The 20,607-nt window shown below is 35.4% G+C and overlaps 1 protein-coding gene across 3 annotated transcripts in view; it reads left to right on the top strand.

The window, feature by feature from the left end:
* The window catches only part of LOC149777243 (uncharacterized), a 111,148-nt gene that overhangs the window by 77,457 nt on the left and 13,084 nt on the right, over positions 1 to 20,607 (top strand). For 2 of the 3 annotated variants that reach the window (XM_089941984.1, XM_089941986.1), the window contains exons 7-11: positions 4,756 to 4,806; positions 6,980 to 7,078; positions 13,801 to 13,929; positions 17,002 to 17,250; positions 17,507 to 17,644. In XM_089941984.1, the coding sequence (XP_089798110.1) occupies positions 4,756 to 4,806; positions 6,980 to 7,078; positions 13,801 to 13,929; positions 17,002 to 17,250; positions 17,507 to 17,644 (666 nt within the window). The remainder of the gene's footprint in view (positions 1 to 4,755; positions 4,807 to 6,979; positions 7,079 to 13,800; positions 13,930 to 17,001; positions 17,251 to 17,506; positions 17,645 to 20,607) is intronic. The other variant, XM_089941985.1, reaches the window with a different exon arrangement.

Genomic DNA, 20,607 nt, shown 5'->3' with positions numbered 1-20,607 from the left:
TAGTAAGAGCACTATATAATGAAGTAGTTGATGTGGGTTTGAACGCCATTTTTCAGCACATGAAAAGCTATACATGGCAGTCAGTATAACTGGTTGAGGAACAATTAAAAGAAAAACAGTAAGAACCACTGACCCATTGGAAGTTACTGGCAAACTTTCTCACATACCCACATTAGGCAAAGCCTGAGACTCACACCCACACTGACAGAGGTGAAATGACAGTGATCTGTCAAGGCAAGCACTTTAGACCACTTGGCCACCTATAATGGAGTACATTAGAAATATAATTTTACTACTACTTAATGAAACAGAAGTTTTTTTATCATCGCCTATCACAGGAACCTTGTTATATTGAAGGGCTTTATAGTGATGGAGTACTGTATTATACTGTAAGAACTTATTTCAGTCATTAATTTGATTTCAGGTTATTTTTACACCAGATTGTTGATGCAACAGCATTTGCAATAATCATAAGTCATTAAACTTATATCAAGAATAAAGCTTACATTAACATCTTAGATTACAAACCCCAGTCTTACAGCTTTTAGTTTTTCACGTGTGAAAACAAACATATTACACTGGCCATAATTTGACAACACAGCTTTGTTTGATATCATGGGTATAGTTTGTCAGAAATTACATAGTGATAAGAGAGTGATCCTTCTAGCTCAGAAACTGAAGGCGTCAAATTTAGGACACTAGGAAAAGATTTTATTAGCTCACCTGTCAGTAAGGTCAGTTGAGCTTCATGTATGATCCCGTATCTATTTTGTGTTGAATGTGCATCATGCATCTGTCAACATTTGCTGTTTTCAACTTCTCAAAATCTACCTGGACATTTTGAGACAGATGGGGCAGAAAACATCCTGGCATACGGTCTTCATGTTTTTACAAAGGATACATCATAAAGTGACTTCTTAAATGAAAAAAATGGTCAACAGAATCTGACAACTGGATGGAAATGCTCAAGGGACTTTCAGGTTTATACAAATGATGCTTATTTACCATCAGATGTGGCCACTGTTACTAAAAATAGGAAAACCTTTAAAACAACTCAAAAACTGGTCAACAGAATCTGACAACTGGATGGAAATGCTGAAGGGACTTTCAAGTTTATACAAATGATTCTTATTTACCATCAGATGTGGCCACTGTTACTAAAAATAGGAAAACCTTTAAAACAACTCAAAAACTGGTTAACAGAATCTGACCAAATTTGATAAATGTGTCTTTGTGCAAATGGTTTTCGAATTTATAGACTATTCCAATCCATCATCAAATATAGCCATCATTACTAAAAATAAGAAACTTTTAGGCAACTAGTTAATTAAAAAACTACTCAATAAAATTGGATAAACATTTACAGAAACCATTCCGTCATGAAGGGAATTTAATGTTATAACAGTGATGCCAATATTACTAGAAATAGTTGATGCCCATTTCTTATAAGCTGATGAGTAGAGCTTGACTAAAGAGAAAGCAATGGCTTTATAGAAAGCGTACTAGCTTGAAGGTTTTTTAAACTTAATAGATGATGCTGATCTGCCCTCAAACATGGCTGCAATTACTAAAAAGTAGAAGAACTTTAAATGACTCCTCAAAAATGAGTTAATATAATTTGACCAATTTTGACACGAAACATGTTGGCATAAAGGACTTATAGTTTTATAGAAAGTGACACCTATTTGCAATCAGATATAGTCATTGTTGCTAAAACGAGGAAAATCTTTAAATTACTTGTTCTTAACTGATCAATAGAATTCACACAGACAGCACCATGGCATAATGGGCTTTTAATTTTGTACAAGCGATGTCAATCTTCTACTAAATATGACCACTGTTACAAAATACAGAAAAAGCTTCTAACAGTAATTTTTCAGAAAGTATTAAATGGAATTTTAAAATAAATTGAGGAAAGCATTTTACATTGAGTTATTTGAAATATGTGCAAATTATGTCTGTCCATTATGAAATATGGCTGAATTACTTAAATGGAAAATTATTTTAAAAACAATCACTGAAAAGCATTTCAACAACTTTGACAGGAAACCACGTCATAAAGGCTTTAAAATATTGAACACTCAACAAAATTTGACCAACCTTGACAGAAAGTATTCTGTCATAAAGGCCTTGGAATATTGAAGACTTAAAAGCATTTGACCAAGGTTAACGGGGGCCCTGAGTGGCCGAGTGGTCTAAAGCGCTCTCCGTTACAGATCACTGCCATCTCACTTCTGTCTGCGTGGGTTCAAGTCTAGGATTCGGCTGATGTGGGTACATGAGAAAGCTTGCCAGTAGCTTCTCGTGGGTCAGTGGTTCTTCCTGAGGTTTTTCTGGGTTCTTTCTCCACCATTAATACTGGCTGCCATGCATAGTCTATATCGTGCTGAAAAATGGCGTTAAAGCCCCACAACAAACAAACAAACAAACCAAGGTTAACAGAAAGCAGTCTGTCATAAAGGCCCTGGAATATTGAACACTCAACAAAATCTGGCCAACTTGGACAGAAAGTATCCTGTCATAAAGGCCTTGGAATATTGAACACTCAACAAGATTTGGCCAACTTGGACAGAAAGCAGCCTGTCATAAAGGCCTTGGAATATTGAACACTCAAAAGCATTTGACAAAGGTTAACAGAAAGCAGCCTGTCATAAAGGCCTTGGAATATTGAACACTCAACAAGATTTGGCCAACTTGGACAGAAAGCAGCCTGTCATAAAGGCCTTGGAATATTGAACACTCAAAAGCATTTGACAAAGGTTAACAGAAAGCAGCCTGTCATAAAGGCCTTGGAATATTGAACACTCAACAAAATTTGGCCAGCTTGAACAGAAAGCAGCCTGTCATAAAGGCCTTTGAGTACTGAATAAATAATGTGGATGTTTAATTAAATATGGATGAGGATACAAAAAATAGACATCTTGAAGCACATGTTTTCTTAATATGCAGTCAACAGGAATTAGAATGAATTTCTGCAGAAATCATCATATAGACCTCTTCATTCTAACTTTATTTCCTCCAGAAGAAGGGATATCATACCCACTTGGGCCTCTTGTTCTGTCATTAGCTTGCAGTTTGAGCCTACTGTAAAATCTGGGTAGTAAGCTTGCACAGGAATACAAGTGCCTTTGGAAAAAGAGCATTTTCAGGGGATTGACAGATTTTTGTAAGCAATAGCAGGCATTAATTTGTTGTAAATTACAAAAATCCCAAGATGTACAATATGTTCCTGCAATGACTCATCCCTTCCAAATTGGTAATCAGCTTGATACAGATTATTTTAACTTGGGACCGCTACGGTGGCCTAATGGTAAGAACGTCCACCTCGGATGCGGGAGGTTGTGAGTATGATCCCCAGCCAAGTCATACCAGAGACTGGTACTAACAGCTGCCTTGCTTGGCGTTCAGCACTAAGAGGTTAGTGTTAGGACTGTTCCGCCTGGTGTCATGATAATTTGACTTGGTGGGACATCATGCTACATATCTGCGGCATGATGCCCCAGTGCTGGACATCACTATAAACTGCCCCATTGCAGACATCGTAGCAAAATGACTGATTTTTTTTTTTAAAGCTAAGTTAAAAATCCAAATCACATCACATTGTAACTTGGTCCATTGAGCTCAGTTTGTAGAGCATCAGACTAAAAGTCCAAGGTATGCTGGTTTCGTTTATACTGTCAGATTCTAATTCACAAGGTATGCTGGTTTCATTTATACTGTCAGATTCTAAATCAAAAGGTATGCTGGTTTCGTTTATACTGTCAGATTCTCAATCACAGGGTATGCTGGTTTCATTTATACTGTCAGATTCTAAATCACAAGGTATGCTGGTTTCGTTTATACTGTCAGATTCTAAATCCAAGGTATGCTGGTTTCGTTTATACTGTCAGATTCTAAATCCAAGGTATGCTGGTTTTGTTTATACTGTCAGATTCTAAATCCAAGGTATGCCAGTTTCATTTAGACTGTCAGATTGGAAATCCAAGCCAATAATTAAAAGTGCTATTAAAACCAATTAACCAATTTTCTAAATTTTTTTCCATTCTTTAAGTCGTTTTGAATTATACTGTTAATTCTGGTGTATGGACAACTGTACAAACTTTACAGTTAGTTCTATGATGAGCCAATCATTAGTGGTAAATTTAGAAGTTACTTGGGGATTCAGTCACTTTCCTCTTTTCCAATTTAAGTAGTAAATATGGAAGTGAAAAACACAAGACAATTAATTGTTTTAAATTTAGGAGCCTTTCCTTTGGTGCATATTGAAAGATGACACCACTGTAACTGGTTCCAAAGATGTGCATGCCATCTATATTCACATACAAGTTCGATCCTGCTACAAACTGCACAGACCCAGATCTGCCATCACATAATGTACTGGCAGATCTGTGTCTATGCAGTTTGTTAGGACTATTTAGTTGAACAAACAACATAGACCCTGGACTGCTGAGGCATTATGTGATGGCAGATCAGGTTCTATGGTGTTTTGAAATTGGATCCGACTTGTACATAAGTATAAATGGTGTAATTTTGTTACCCTAATCTTACAGCTCATATCACAGATATTAAAAATGTTTCTTAAAATTGTCAGGTTGACTGACCGTTATCTGTCAGGATGGAATTTATAATTGCAAATATTTGATTCTGTAAATTTATAACAAGCAGTAGACATAATCCAAATTTAGATTCCTTGTGGCAGAATGGTTGCATGGTCAGTTTATTCCATCATGATTAAACATTTTCAACATATTCCAGGTCAAGCAGTAAAAAACATAAGAATAGGAGAAAGCACAAAAAGAGAAAAAGGTAATGTTTATAAATGAATAGACTTGAAATTCGGTATTAATGAAAACAGTGGTTATTTCTTATTTTCAATCATGTCACCATTGATTGCAGATGATGAGGCATCTCATCATTATAATGTAGGAAGGTAAAAAATAATTTTTATTTTTTTAAATTTTTATTTTTCATCTGAAGATCTATTTTGTTTTCTATTTACAGAAGGAAATTTTCTGTTAGTTGAATATTTTACACACTACCATGCTTGGTTTTATCAGCATTTTATAAAGAACTTGAGTGTGTACATGCTAAGTTCCAGAATCATTCATCCTTAAAAACAGACGTGATTGTAAAACTACATGATATGCTTTAGTATAGATGTTTTTTATGTAGGATGTCAGGAGGAGCTAACCTACAAGTAACTTTCTGTAAAATTAAATCATTGCCACAGAATCACTTCCCCATAATTTGTAGCTCTATTCCATTTCATTTTCAGTTTTAGATTGCTGACTTACACTAAGGGCTGGAGGGTTTATGCCATTTCCCTGGTGTCACAGTCATTAATATCAATAAGGGCATTAACATCAGTATGGGCATTATCATAGGCTATGTCACCATCTTTTATTTTTAAGTTAGTTTTGTGCAGGAGATCTTCTCTTCAAATAGTGCCATTTCTTATTTTAATGACAGACTGAAAAGTATAGGAACTATTTTATGGTCAATAGATTTCTGAGTTCACTTTCTATTTTTATATCTGTACCATAAGCCATATTATGTATTGTCTATCTGTGTGTCTCTTATCAATTTCAATTCTGCATAATAACAAGTTGTCCACCATCAGCAGTTATTAAACTTTGTGAATATCTTGCACTTGGGGTAAGGAAGAACTTTTGGCTTCAGAATGGTCAAAGGTCACTGACTGAATGAAGAAAAAAAATATCAGCACAATAACTGAGTTCTCCAACACTAATAGTTACCAGAGTTTCTGGATTGCTTACTCATGGGGTAAGGAAAAAGCCTGTCAGTTTTGGTGTCAAAAGGTAAAAGGTCAGAAAAACTATAATTGAGGAAAATGGTTTCTGCGCAGTAACATTTACTGTCCATAACAGACCAGTCATTGTTGGGTGGTCTGCACTAATCTGTTGAGTCAAAAGATCAAAGGTCAAGTTCAGTGTGACTCAAAGAAGAAAATTGGTTTTGGTGCATACATTTCCATTATCTAATTAGAGGATTATTAAATTATGTACAATCACATCATGTACTGTTAACGAAAAGAAACAGTTCTACAGTCAATACAGTACAGTGATTTGTTAGCATAGTACAGTGATTCATTTGCACAATATAGTAAGAGAATCAACAGAATACAGTGATTCATTAGTACAGTAGTGATTCATTAACACAATACAGTGCTAGAATCAACATAATACCATGAATAATATGCACAGTACAGTGATAGAATCGACACAATACAGTATTTCACTAGCTCAATTCAGTGCTAGAATCAACACAATAGAGTGATTCATTAACACAGTACATTGACAGAATCAGCACAATACAGTAATTTATTAGCACAAAACAGTGATAGAATCAACACAATACCGTGATTCATTAGCACAATTCTGTGATAGAATCATCACAATACAGTGATTCATTAACACAATAGAGTGCTAGAATCAACACAGTAGTGATTCATTAGCACAATTCAGTGCTAGAATCAACACAATAGAGTGATTCATTAACACAATTCAGTTATTCATTAACATAATAAAGTACTAGAATCAACACAATAGAGTGATTCATTAACACAATACAGTTATTCATTAACATAATAAAGTACTAGAATCAACACAATAGAGTGATTTATTAACACAATACAGTTATTCATTAACATAATAAAGTACTAGAATCAACACAATACAGGGATTCATTAACACAATACAGTAATTCATTAACATAATAAAGTACTAGAATCAACACAGTAGAGTGATTCATTAACACAATACAGTTATTCATTAACATAATAAAGTACTAGAATCAACACAATACAGGGATTCATTAATACAATAAATAAACTGCTAGAATTAGCACAATACAGGGATTCATTAGCACAATTCAGTGCTAGAATCAACACAATTCAGTCACTCAACAAGTAGTGTTTAAAAGTCTATTTGTTGTAGACTTTATATTGCATTGTTTCCAGTGAATCGCATGATCAGAGGAAAGCCAAGAAACAGAAGAAGAAAACCAGTCCTAGTTCCAGCTCAGACTCCGACTCAGAAGTCCAATCGAAGACTGACAGGTTAGATAAGAGTTGTCCTTTATAAATATCTACCATTTACTTCCTAGCGACATTCTTTATACTTTCAGTTTATATTAGACAGATCACACAGGAGTTTTTCCCCATTATAATAATCCCTTTTTATATTAAATAGTTATGTGCGTCATACTGTCTTGGTCACCTGTCTCAGACAAAACTAATGATGTATCAGGAGCTCATTCTGAAATAATATGATTTGTGACATCACAATAAGGTATCACTAGATTGCATAACCAATTGGCATCCTATTGTAGTCCCTATGACAGTCATTTTTATATTTTCTCCGATTTTTCCTGGAGTTTAACTTACCACAGAAAAAGTAACTTGCATTCAGTATAAAGTAGCACTAAATCCTAGTTCAGCTTCTTGGCATTTGATTCATTAGAAAGTAACACTAAATTCTAGTTCAACTTCTTGGCATTTGATTCATTTGAAAGTAGCACTAAATCCTAGTTCAACTTCTTGGCATTTGATTCATTTAAAGTAGCATTAAATCCTAGTTCAATCTCATGGCTTTTGAATCATTTGAAAGCAGCACTAAATCCTAGTTCAAACTCTTGGCTTTTGATTCATTTGAAAGTAGCACTAAATCCTAGTTAAACCTCATGGCTTTTAAATCATTTGAAATTAGCACTAGATCCTAGTTCAACCTATTGGCTTTTGATTCAGTAGAAAGTAGCACTAAATTCTAGTTGAAACTCTTGGCTTTTGAATCATTTGAAAGCAGTACTTAAGGTTAGTTCAACCTCTTGACTTTTGAATTAATAGAAAGCAACAGTAAAACCCAGTTGAGCCTCATGGCATTTTATTTAATGGCAACACTAAAGCCTAATTCAACCTCTTGCAATTTTGATAGGAACACAAAGCAAATGGATTTGATTTGGAAGGTTCCAGTAAGGCTTTTGAATCATTTGAAAGCAGTACTTAAGGTTAGTTCAACCTCTTGACTTTTGAATTAATAGAAAGCAACAGTAAAACCCAGTTGAGCCTCATGGCATTTTATTTAATGGCAACACTAAAGCCTAATTCAACCTCTTGCAATTTTGATAGGAACACAAAGCAAATGGATTTGATTTGGAAGGTTCCAGTAAGGTCATTTATGTTAAATATTCCAGTCATTTAATTCAAATGCAACAGATTCCAGAAAATGCAGCATAGCTTGTTCAGAAGTTTGGATAGATTGTGTTCATGTGCCTAACAAGTAAAAAGCCCTGCTGCATCCGAACTTATAACTAATGTGCTAGATATCATCCAAAATGTTGAAAAATGTTGGCGATTTATGAAGAACTTACTTAGTTTTGTAATACCTTGAAGCTGATAAAATCCACTGTTTCTTACAGATTTTTGTTTTGACCTGTTTGAATGTTTTCATTAATCTGGGTTGCATTTCTTCTATGTATCTGCCATGATGATTGTTTTTGCACAGTTCGCCTCAGTAAAAGTGTACATCTGTCATACTTGTATCTCCAGGATCAGATTTGGTAATAAATTCTGCAATCTGTCATACTTGTATTGCACCGTTCACCTCGGTATAAGTGTATATCTGTCACACTTGTATTGCACAGTTCACCTCAGTAACGGTGTACATCTGTCAGACTTGTATTGCACAGTTCGCCTCAGTGACGGTGTACATCTGTCATACTTGTATTGCACAGTTCGCCTCAGTGACTGTGTACATCTGTCATACTTGTATTGCACAGTTCACCTCAGTAACAGTGTACTTCTATCATACTTGTATCTCCAGGATCAGATTTGGTAATGAATTCTGCAAAGTCTTTTTGAATATTGATTTTGACCTGCTTCTGATAAGCCATTTTCCACAGTGTGAATATTGGACATAATGGATGAATATTGCAAGAATTTTTGAATCGTGATATATTGCAATACAGGACAGTGTATTTCAATACATATTGTAGCATATTTGTAGTATGAAAGAGGAAAACAATATTACACAGTGATCAAGAAGTCCAAAAGTCATAGAACTTTATTTTCTTTTAAATGCCCTTACTTGAAAAATGATCGATAAACATCCTTTCATGTAGGTATGATCAGCAAATATGTTTAATTGGTAGTTTTCCTGCTGACCTCCATGGTTTTTACACTAGTGACATCATCTCAACTACAGGCCATCCATTAGGGTCTCTGTAACCATGATATTCAATCAAGATGCGAAGCCTCAAACAGGCCATCAGAAAAAAAACAGTTTTCTCAACCAATCGTGAAAAAAGTCACTCAGGCAAGAAGGCCCACCACTCTATAAGCGTACAGTTGCAAATGGAAATTTTTTACACAGTGGTGTACACAAGAACACGTTATACCTCTACAGGTTTCTTTACTTGAAATAGTTAACTTCCACCTCTGGCTTTTCGGCGAGAAAAAGTTAGCAGCAAGCACAATCAAATGTTACTGCTCCATGATCGCTGACATCTTTCATTGTCATAGAAGAGAGGATATCAAACAAACCAAAGACTTACCCTTCCTCCTCTCCAACTTTTTTGGTTATAGACTGCCAAAAATGTTGGTTCAGTGCCCAAAGTAGAACCTGTCATGGGTATTCTCCTGGCTGAACAAAACAATTTTTGAACCTATTTCACAGTCATCTTTGGCGTACCTTTCATACAAGACCAGCATCCTTATCACATTAGCTGTGGCAGGCAGAATCAGCACAATACATGCCCTGTCAGGGACCGAAATTACATGCAGTTCCGACAAGATGGGTCAGTTTCACTCAGGGCATTGCCATCTTTCATCGCCAAAAACAGTCTTCCATCCATGGATAACCAGAACTTTGTACCGAAATTGTGGTCTGCTTTGGATGCTTCAAATGAAGGCACTTGCTGGATCCAGTGTGAGCCTTGTAGTGGTATCTTAGAATGACTGAGCAGGTGCATTGTGGGAGATAACGCCTATTTTTAACTTTCAGACAGGGACAGGACGATATAACTGTACATACCCATTCATCCGTGATTAATTGGGTTATTCCCTCAATATATCGAGAAATAACTCTCAACTCTGATGAAATTGTTACACATTTTGGCTCACAAGGTTAGAGCAGTTGCCAGAAGCCTCACCTATTACCAGAACTGTTCTGTTACTAATACTGTCCATGCTGTGGGATGGAGATCTGATTCCGCATTCTCCAGCTTTTACCTCAGAGAGTCTTTATCCCAAAAGGCTCAATTCAGTCTGGTGGGACCTTTAGCCATGTTGCAAAAGGTCATCTTTTCCAGGTTGTTCAACAGTTTCATAAAGCATGGGGGTTAAAGGTCACAGTTGTAGTAACCCCCAAGATCTTTATAATTATTTCTTATCTCAAGTACAAGCCATCCTTTAGGGTCTCAATAGCCATGATATTCAGTCAGTATACAAAGCCTTGAAATAAGTTACTGTGCAGATACCATTACTTTTTAAAATTTAGTTCAAGACCTCATACCTTGACCTTCAGTCAAGGTTATTGAGACACACTGGTCAATAATATCCGGATTAAACCATACACCAACTGCTGCCAATGCAGATAACCATTAAGCACAGGGTGGGCATCAATCTGCCATTCATAATACTCTTGTTTATGTAGACAAAAGTAAAATGAAAGATTATTTGAATTATTGTGTGTTATAGTTTTTGTTGTTGTTGTTTGTTGTAGGGTTTAATGCCATTTTTCAGCACAAAATAGGCTATACATGGTGGCCAGTATAAATGGTATATGAAGACCCCGGGAAAACTCTGGAAAGAACCGCCAACCCACAAGAAGCTACTTATAAGCTTTCTCACATACCCACATTGACAGAGACCTTGACTTGAACCCATGCAGACAGATGAGATGGCAGTGATCCGTAATGGTGAGTGCTTTAGACCACTCGGCTACTCAGGGCCCCTTAACAGTCTTTGTGTCCAGCCATGGAAGCATTGCTATGACTTTAACGTTATTGTGGTTATCGTTGGTGTACATTTTAGCATTAGGTTTTTATGCACCACCATAACGTGGAGCATATCATGTTATGATGTTGCTCATCAGTCCATATGTTTTGTATTTTGTTAAGAGCACAATAACTAAAGTTCCAAAACCATTAGCCATTGCCAAACATAGTACTTAACTTAAAATTGGAGCAAGGAATAAATTTATGAAATATAACTAGGCTTGAGAGGTTAAACATCATGGGGACTGAAAGAAGGAGACATGTTTTCAAGCAATAACTTGACCACACCCTCTCATGGCTTGCATTTGAGACAAGAAACACCTGTTGATTTTGGAGTCGAAGACCAAAGGTCAAATTGACTCAAAGAAGAAAAGTCATTTCCATACTATATCTCCATTTTTTTGACACCTCTTTTGACCACACTTTTTGGGTGACTTTCATCTTAGTCAAGAAAGACTTTTTATTATTTTGTGTTAAAAGGTCAAAGGTAAAAGACACTGGAAGTGAAAGATGGAAGCATGATTTGTACAAAAGTTTTGGTCCTGAAGCACATGTATTTACTAAACATTTTTCATGGTTTGCATTTGAGACAAGAAAGACTCATTGATTTTATGGGTTAAAAGGTCAGAGTTCTAGTCCAGAGGGACTGAAGAAGGAAAATAGTGTCCATAAAATAGCCCAGGCTCTGTGCCACAAAGACCAAACTTGGTGGATGACTTGCATCTGGGACATGAACAGCACCTATGAATTGTGGGTTCAACAAGTTAATGGTCAAGATGACCAACACTAAAAGAAGGTAAACGGTTTCTGAAAAATAAGTTCAGTTCTGTGCCTTTTACTGTGACTAATATCTTGTTGATGGCTTGCATTTGAGATATGGAAGATGCCTATTAATTTGGGATTCAGAATGTAAAAGGTCAGTGTCAAAATGACTCCAAGTAGAATTACTTGTATGCCATATACCTAGTCCAACATATTTTAGTATTTTGCATTCTTCGCAACCTTTTTGGCAGGTTTGCATATGGGGCAAGGAAGAGGCCATATTGGGTAAGATGTTAACAAATTATGACCACAGTGACTGTGGCAGAGCACACACGTAAATGGGTACTAGATCTCTCTTGTAGCAGTGTATATACCATTGAATGATGGTTTTACATAAAAATACTTGAATAATGCTGCTGCTTACCATATTAAACTATGAAAGGTACAGTCATATTATTGAATATTTCTTTGTAAAAATAACTAAAAGTTGCACACACAATTCTTGGAAAATAAAGAAACCTTGATTTTTACAAAGCTTGGTCCATAACAAAAAATCTGTACACAATAAACTTTGGGCTTCTTTTTCCCATTTTTATGAGAATTCTCCATACTAATCTGTTCATTGAGAAACTTGTAAAAATATGGACAGTTATGAATCTTTGTGAGTGCATTTATCTTCAGGAGTGTATTGATGACTTATGTAAAAAGAAGGCTTCAGTAACCCATGTTTGGATTAGAGTTTAAGTTTATTTCCCAGCATTATTCTTATATATTTTTTTTCTTATTTTGAATAAGGGATAAAATAAGTCCTTGTAGATTTTCAATATACTTCTATACTTGCATAATGTAGGTCCCTTTCAGTTCTTTTTGTAACTTTTTGAATTATTTCACTTAAATTTTAGCTTGGCTAATTAAAGCAAGCTGTACTGTGACTTCATGTCATTAAATACCTTTCTGGAACATCCCTCAGTATAAGGTTCAGTTGCTTTATGGCTCTGATAGCTAGCTTTACATTGTTGGGTAATTATACAAGAGATTTGCTATGGTCCAGCAGTGTAAGGTTCCGTCACTTTATGGCCCTGATAGCTAGCTTTACATTTTGGGGTAATTATACAAGAGATTTGCCATGGTCCAGCAGTAAAAGGCTCCGTCACTTTATGGGTCTGATAGCTAGCTTTACATTGTGGGGTAATTATACAAGAGATTTGCTATGGTCAAGCAGTATAAGGTTCCGTCACTTTATGGCTCTGATAGCTAGCTTTACATTTTGAGGTAATTATACAAGAGATTTGCTATGGTCCAGCAGTATAAGGTTCCATCACTTTATGGCTCTGATAGCTAGCTTTACATTTTGAGGTAATTATACAAGAGATTTGCTATGGTCCAGCAGTATAAGGTTCCGTCACTTTATGGCTCTGATAGCTAGCTTTATATTGTGGGGCAATTATACATGAGATTTGCTTTGGTCCAGTAGTATAAGGTTCCATCACTTTATGGCTCTGATAGCTAGCTTTACATTTTGGGGTAATTATACAAGAGATTTGCTATGGTCCAGCAGTATAAGGTTCTGTCACTTTATGGCTCTGATAGCTAGCTTTACATTTTAAGGTAATTATACAAGAGATTTGCTATGGTCCAGCAGTATAAGGTTCCATCACTTTATGGCTCTGATAGCTAGCTTTACATTTTGAGGTAATTATACAAGAGATTTGCTATGGTCCAGCAGTATAAGGTTCTGTCACTTTATGGCTCTGATAGCTAGCTTTGCATTGTGGGGTAATTATACAAGAGATTTGCTATGGTCCAGTAGTATAAGGTTCTGTCACTTTATGGCTCTGATAGCTAGCTTTACATTGTGAGGTAATTATACAAGAGATTTGCCATGGTCCAGCAGTATTAGTTTCCATCACTTTATGGCTCTGATAACTAGCTTTACCTTGTGGAGATTTGCTATGGTCCAGCAGTAGGCAATACATAGTAATTCCGAAGATTTCTTGTCTGACCTGTAGTTTTCTTTTTCAATAGTTCTGATACAGCTGATGATTCCAGCAATGAAAGAACAACAGAACTTGAAGTGAGACAATCCAGATCTCCAGTCAAACACCAGGACTCGGCATCTGAGTCAGAGAAGGAGTCTCCAAGCCATTCAGCAAGGTAACAAATTTGTCTGGGGAATGAGGGCATTTCTCATTTTTGATTATATAAGTAAATTTATTACTAAAATTGTACGCTTTATGCACAGAAAATTGAGCTGTTAATACATTTTAACTTTGAGGCCCAGCCGTACAAAATTTGTCTTTCTTTGCTGGCAGTTGGTACATCAGTCATTGCAATCATCTGTCATTTCCACTTTCATGTCTGTAGAGTAACTCCCAATGCTATTTTTTTTTATTTCAACCAAATTCGGGGTGTAGCTTGATACAGATGAGACCTTGGTTGAATTTATTGTAAGCTTTCTTCATAATTATGCAGAGTTATAGCACTTGATTTTCAACCCAACTTTTATTTCTGCACAATGACTCCCTTTATTAAAATTTGATTTAAAGAAAATTTGATTTATTATTGTATTTCAACCAGAAATGGTATGCAGCTTAATTGTTAATGTATTTCAACAAAAACTGTCATGCATGTTTATTTTTAGGAGTTCAAGGCTAAGCATGATTGTCAGTGTTCTTTGTCATTGTTTAGCAGACTTCTATCTCTTGGTTGATAGACTCACCCTTTTCATGTTCACACAATAGCTGATTTAATTATTATTGTATTTCAACCAAATTCGGTAGGAAGCCTGATACCGATGTGACCTTATCGAAGTTTGATTTACAACATTCTGAAGTTGATTATCAGCATATATGTCATTATTTGCTAATTATTCTGCTGAATCATAACCTGTAGACTGTTAGACCTATTCACTTTTACTTCTGCACTTGAACTCTCTTAATTTGGATTTCAACCAAATTTGGTATACAGCTTATTATAGATGAGACCTTAGCAGAGTTGAATTGCCAGCATTCGATATTATTCATGACTGTTTTGTCCCCAGATTTGTGTATTTCTTGTTTGCTTGAGTTCATTTGGGATGGCATAGGCAATGAGATTTTATGGACACAGATGTTCTGTTTTCTTCTGCAGCATTTTCAGAATTTTTTATTTTGTTCTTTTGGTGAAAAATCCCATACATCCAGTTTGGCCACCACAGTGGCCATCTTGCAAATCGTGTTACTGCTACTTCTCCTGATTGAATGGTCATATCATCAGAGGGTTTTCACTAAAAGACTTCTTATGATGTCCAGTTCTTAAATGAAAATGATGCTGATCTGACATTCCAATATGGCCCCAATTGCAGCCATCTTGAAAATCTTGCTATTGCTATGCTTTCTGAGTGGGAAGTCATATTTTTAAAATGTTATCTCTGCTTCTCTAAATCTATGGCTCTATCAGCATGGGGTTTTCACCAGCTGTTATCTTTGTAGGTACTGTTTGAAAATGTTATCTCTACTCCTCTAAATCTATGGCTCTATCAACATGTGGTTTTCACCAGCTGCCTTCATGTGATACCTTGTAGGTCCTAAATGAAAATGGTGCCAGTTGTTTATTCAATATGGCTGCCATGATGTGTGTCTTGAAAATTGTTGTCACTACTCACCTTGAATGGTGATCATTATGACATGGGGGTTTTCACCACATTGTAAACGAATATTGTGCCAATATTGCTGTTATGCTGACCATATGAAAAATCTTGTTGTCACCTCTCCCCTTTAATGGATTCTGATAATGACATGGGGGTTTTCACCAAAAGCACATACAATGATGTCTACTTTGTCCTAAATGAAAATGGTACCAAACTGGCATCCAATGCTGTCAACTTTGTACTAAATGAAAATGGTACCAAGCTGGCATCCAATACTGTCTACTTTGTCCTAAATGAAAATGGTACCAAACTGGCATCCAATGCTGTCTACTTTGTCCTAAATGAAAATGGTACCAAACTGGCATCCAGTACTGTCTACTTTGTCCTAAATGAAAATGGTACCAAACTGGCATCCAATGCTGTCTACTTTGTCCTAAATGAAAATGGTACCAAACTGGCATCCAATACTGTCTACTTTGTCCTAAATGAAAATGGTACCAAACTGGCATCCAATACTGTCTACTTTGTCCTGAATGAAAATGGTACCAAATTGGCATAAATGAAAATGGTACCAAGCTTGCATCCAGTGCTGTCTACTTTGTCCTGAATGAAAATGGTACCAAGCTGACATCCAGTATGTGTATCACAGCAGCTAATTTAAAAATCTTGTTATCACTGAAGAATGTCAGAGATGGTTTCAGCACTTGATGGTTATAAGAAAGAAATGGTCTTTATCTTGAAATCTTGGAAACTCTTTATGCCCATTATGGCATCAGACCTTGAATTCTTGGAAACTCTTTATGCCCAGTAGGGCATCAGACCTTGAAATCTTGGAAACTCTTTATGCCCAGTAGGGCATCAGACCTTGAAATCTTGGAAACTCTTTATGCCTAGTAGGGCATCAGACCTTCGGGGGACTCTTGTTGATTATTTTTTCTAACACTAATGACAAAAACACAACTAAATCTGATAATAGCTGCAGTATTAATGAAGATGTTGCTTTTATCTGATGTTAGTTTTAATTGTAAGAAGCCTATGTCTAAAATAACAAAAGTGTCCTAGTTTACACAGGAGTGTTATATATACAGTCCTTTAATGAAATAACTTGTTAGTAGCCATACCATTAGAATATTCCATCAAGCAGCATATTCTAGGGTTGCAGTCACTTGATATTGTTTGACTGCTGTGACCTAAGTGGTTAGAGCATCTGCCTCTGATGCAGGAGGTTGTGGGTTTCAAACTCCAGTCAAGTCATACCAAAAACTGATTAAAATGGTACTAGCAGCTGCCTTGCTTGGTGCTTAGCATTAAGAGGTTATTGCTTAGAATGGTCGGCATGGTGTCTGGGTAATGTAATTGGGTGGGACATCATGCTTCATGTCTGGGGCATGATGCCTCAGTACTAGACATCACTATAAACTGCCATATTGCAGACATTGTAGTGATATGACTGAAAAATTGTTAAAGCTACATAAAAATCCAGATCATACCCACTCTTTATATTTTGCTCTGTGACTTGTAAAGACCAATAGGAGAGATTCTAATATTTATCAGTTTATATGGTTCTTGGTAAATTAATAATCTTCTATACATTAAAGACCTTCACAGCCAAATGGCAAAAGAAAGGACAGAGAGAGAAGTGCTTCATCATCAATTTCAACATCACCACGGCAAAGAAGACATTCCTTAAGTTACTCTCCAGCTCAGAGAAGACAAAGAAGTCCTACCCCAGCAGAACAATCAAAATCCTCACAGAAGTCTTCGCCAAAAAGCAGTAAACGAGAACATAGCCTTGTTCACTCACGGTCTAAGTCTCCAAGACAGCACACAAGGTCAAGATCACACCGGTATGAAAAGTTCTCTTTTGATGTATAAGTTATTGCTTCTGTGTTTATTCAATAGAGTAACCACCCATTTTGATTAGGATTTGTGATGCTGTATTTAGTTACTGTCAAATTACATAAAAAATGGATGGATGCAAATAAAACATATGATATATTTCTTTGGTGAATCTCTGTGTTGAGTGTAGTTTATTTTTTCTCTGTTTTTTGGGTGTGCATACTAAAAACTGTTATCCGTTTCCCACTGTTCATTTAATCACAGAAGTCACAGCTACAGCTCTAGCAGAAGTAGGGGCCGATCATCAAGTAGAAGTAGGTCTTGGCATCGTGAGTCACGAAGTCCTTCCATTCGTCTTCGAAAGGGGTCTCCTAGTCACCTGGACAGAAGACGGATAACCAGGTATGATTGACTCTGATGATGTCACATCGTTACAGGAATTGGTAGCATTTGATATGGGAAGGGCAAGAATGAATTAAAATCAGCAATTCAGAACATTGGCATATTTTCACATATCTTTTTATCATGATGTCAGATTAAAATGTTTCAGTATTATTTGAGTTCATTAGAGAATCTGAAAAAACTTGATTGGTTTTGATAAAATTTAGGCAACTATATTTATAATCCACAATTAGTATGTGCAGTTCTATCATTAAGGGTCAGGTCTGAATGAAGGGTCACATGACCATGTCATATAGCATGTTAAGGGACTAATAGTACATTTGTGTAGATCAGTATGTCCCTGTTTTGTGTAGGTGACTTTCATTTTACTTGGACTATACCCAGAAAATCTTAACATCATTATCATTGGAATTATTTTAAAGATGGTTAGGAAGTCGTGCAAATTGGTGCTATAATGCCTTTCATGAAACAAATTTAAAATATAAAAAGCAACCATACTTTAGGATTGGATTTATTAGTGAAATTAATGGAGTTACTGGGATAATTACCAAAATAAATAAATGTTGGCTTCTGATGGAATATAACAGGTATTATGAATCACTAAATTATCATTTTTAAGTAGAAACAGAGTGTAATTTGGAAAGAGGGAGGGAGAGAGAAGGAGGTGCCAACAGTGACAGTTTATTCTTGCACCTGATTGTAGCTGAGTATGAGAATATGTAGTTTGTCTGGCAGAATCCCAAGTTAATTATGCATGATTAAAGACAGTCAGATTCAAGGCATTTCATAATGTTTTTCGTGGAACAAACTATTTCACAACACAAAAGAGTAATAGTGCTTCAGGATTATAGCATCCAAGACTATGTAATTACCTGTCTTTCAACAAGCAGTGGTGACTTAATGGTTGCTAAAACTTTACCACCTAATGCAAACATTTGAAAAGAATCCATTTTAGCCAAGTTTACCATGATCAACACCTACTGCCACTTGTTTTCACAGTTAAAATATCTTAATATTTTTAATTTTGCTACTTTCTCTTTTCTGAAACATGTTAAATATGTACAGCACTTGAACATTTACATAATAAGTCATTCATAAAATGTATGATTATCTGACCAATTTGATCTTGATACTTCCATTAACAGTTAGTTATTTTTTGCTTCCGAAATTCATTTATCCAGATGACCAATTATTCAATGTTTTGGTCCCAGTTGAGACCAGCAATCTACATTTTTCCATATATACATTAGAAGGATGTAAAGCTGTTGCAGATAATCAACATTTATCTATATTTTCAACAGAAGGCTGTAAAACTGTTAGAAAATCAACAGTTTTTTGTATCTTCAGTGGAATGCTGTAAAGCTGTTAGAAAATCAACAGTTTTTTGTATCTTCAGTGGAATGCTGTAAAGCTGTTAGAAAATCAACAGTTTTTTGTATCTTCAATGGAATGCTGTAAAGCTGTTCAGATAATCAGGTTTTTTGTATCTTCAGTGGAATGCTGTAAAGCTGTTCAGATAATCAAGTTTTTTGTATCTTCAGTGGAATGCTATAAAGCTGTTCAGATAATCAGAAGTTTTTTGTATCTTCAGTGGAAGGCTGTAAAGCTGTTCAGATAATCAAGTTTTTTGTATCTTCAGTGGAAGGCTGTAAAGCTGTTCAGATAATCAAGTTTTTTGTATCTTCAGTGGAATGCTGTAAAGCTGTTCAGATATTCAGGTTTTTTGTATCTTCAGTGGAATGTTGTAAAGCTGTTTAGATAATCAACAGTTTTTGTATCTTCAGTGGAAGGCTGTAAAGTTAGCAGAATTTTCTTTTTTTTTGTAATAGTCAAATGCTGGTATTAAAATACTGAGAATTCATAAGAACAATAATTTTATAGTTTTGTGAAAAATAATATTCAGGTATGTATTTATTCATGGATTGCTTCTGTAGAAGAAACAGTTTTCCTTATTTATTCATGGATTGGAGGAGTTCATCTGCTTCCATAGAAGAAACATTGTTCATTTTTTTAAAATAAGAACCACAACATCCATGAAAATCAGTACTTCATAACATGATAGTGAATTAACAGTATGTTTCTAGTTTTATATGCCATATCATTTCATCCACCTATAAAAAATTCACATAAGTTTCAATACCTTTTTAAGTAAAATCATGCCTTATTTGTCTCTATCTCCAAGATTTTATGGTTACAGAGAGTAATCAAATTTTAGTTTTTTGTTACTAAAGCGTGATAGGATTTTCTTTACTATTTGCTATTAAATTTTGGAAGCTATAGCACGTAGAAGATTTTAAGCTAGTCACTTGGTCTATTATGTTAGAAAATTATAAAAGTGATGGCATATTTGATTGATTAGATTCATTACTATAAAATGATTGATTAGATTCATTACCATCCAATGTATGTAACAAGCATTTGAAAGAAGTGCTTCGTAATAAGGCCAGTATTTTCAGTGGAATGCAGCAGTTTATTTCAGGATGCACTTTAGTCTTGTAGACTCGTGGAAGTAAGAAAAAAAAAAAGGGAAAACAGATGAGCAATCCTTTCTGCAGCAGCAAAAGGCAAAAGTGCTCACAGTTGTAGCATAACATTTTAGTTCTCAAATAATACAGTTTCCGTTATTGTATGTAGCATGGCAGTTTTAAAAATAATTGACAGATACCACTGACATTTGTTTCACACCAATCCCTGGTAAACTGTAAACAGTAGATTATTGTAACTGCTTGCTTCATTTTCCTTTAAAAAAAGGAAATTTGTTTACATGCTTTTGTCATATCAGACTATATTTGGTAATCAGCTATGGTTTTACATTATTCTTTATTATTTAGTAATCATCTATGATTTTGCATTATTCTTTCATATTTCACAATTTGCTTAGCTTTTGTTTTGTATCACAAGTAAATATGCTTCTTGAGTCTATTTTACACCATTGTTTCCTCAGCCACTGTGTTTTCATGTAT

Source organism: Sinohyriopsis cumingii, chromosome 18 (assembly GCF_028554795.1).
Source record: "Sinohyriopsis cumingii isolate HCF-2022 chromosome 18, ASM2855479v2, whole genome shotgun sequence".
Lineage (NCBI taxonomy): Eukaryota > Metazoa > Mollusca > Bivalvia > Unionida > Unionidae > Sinohyriopsis > Sinohyriopsis cumingii.
The sequence above is the reverse complement of the archived record's forward strand: the minus strand, read 5'-3'. Positions and strand labels throughout refer to the sequence as shown.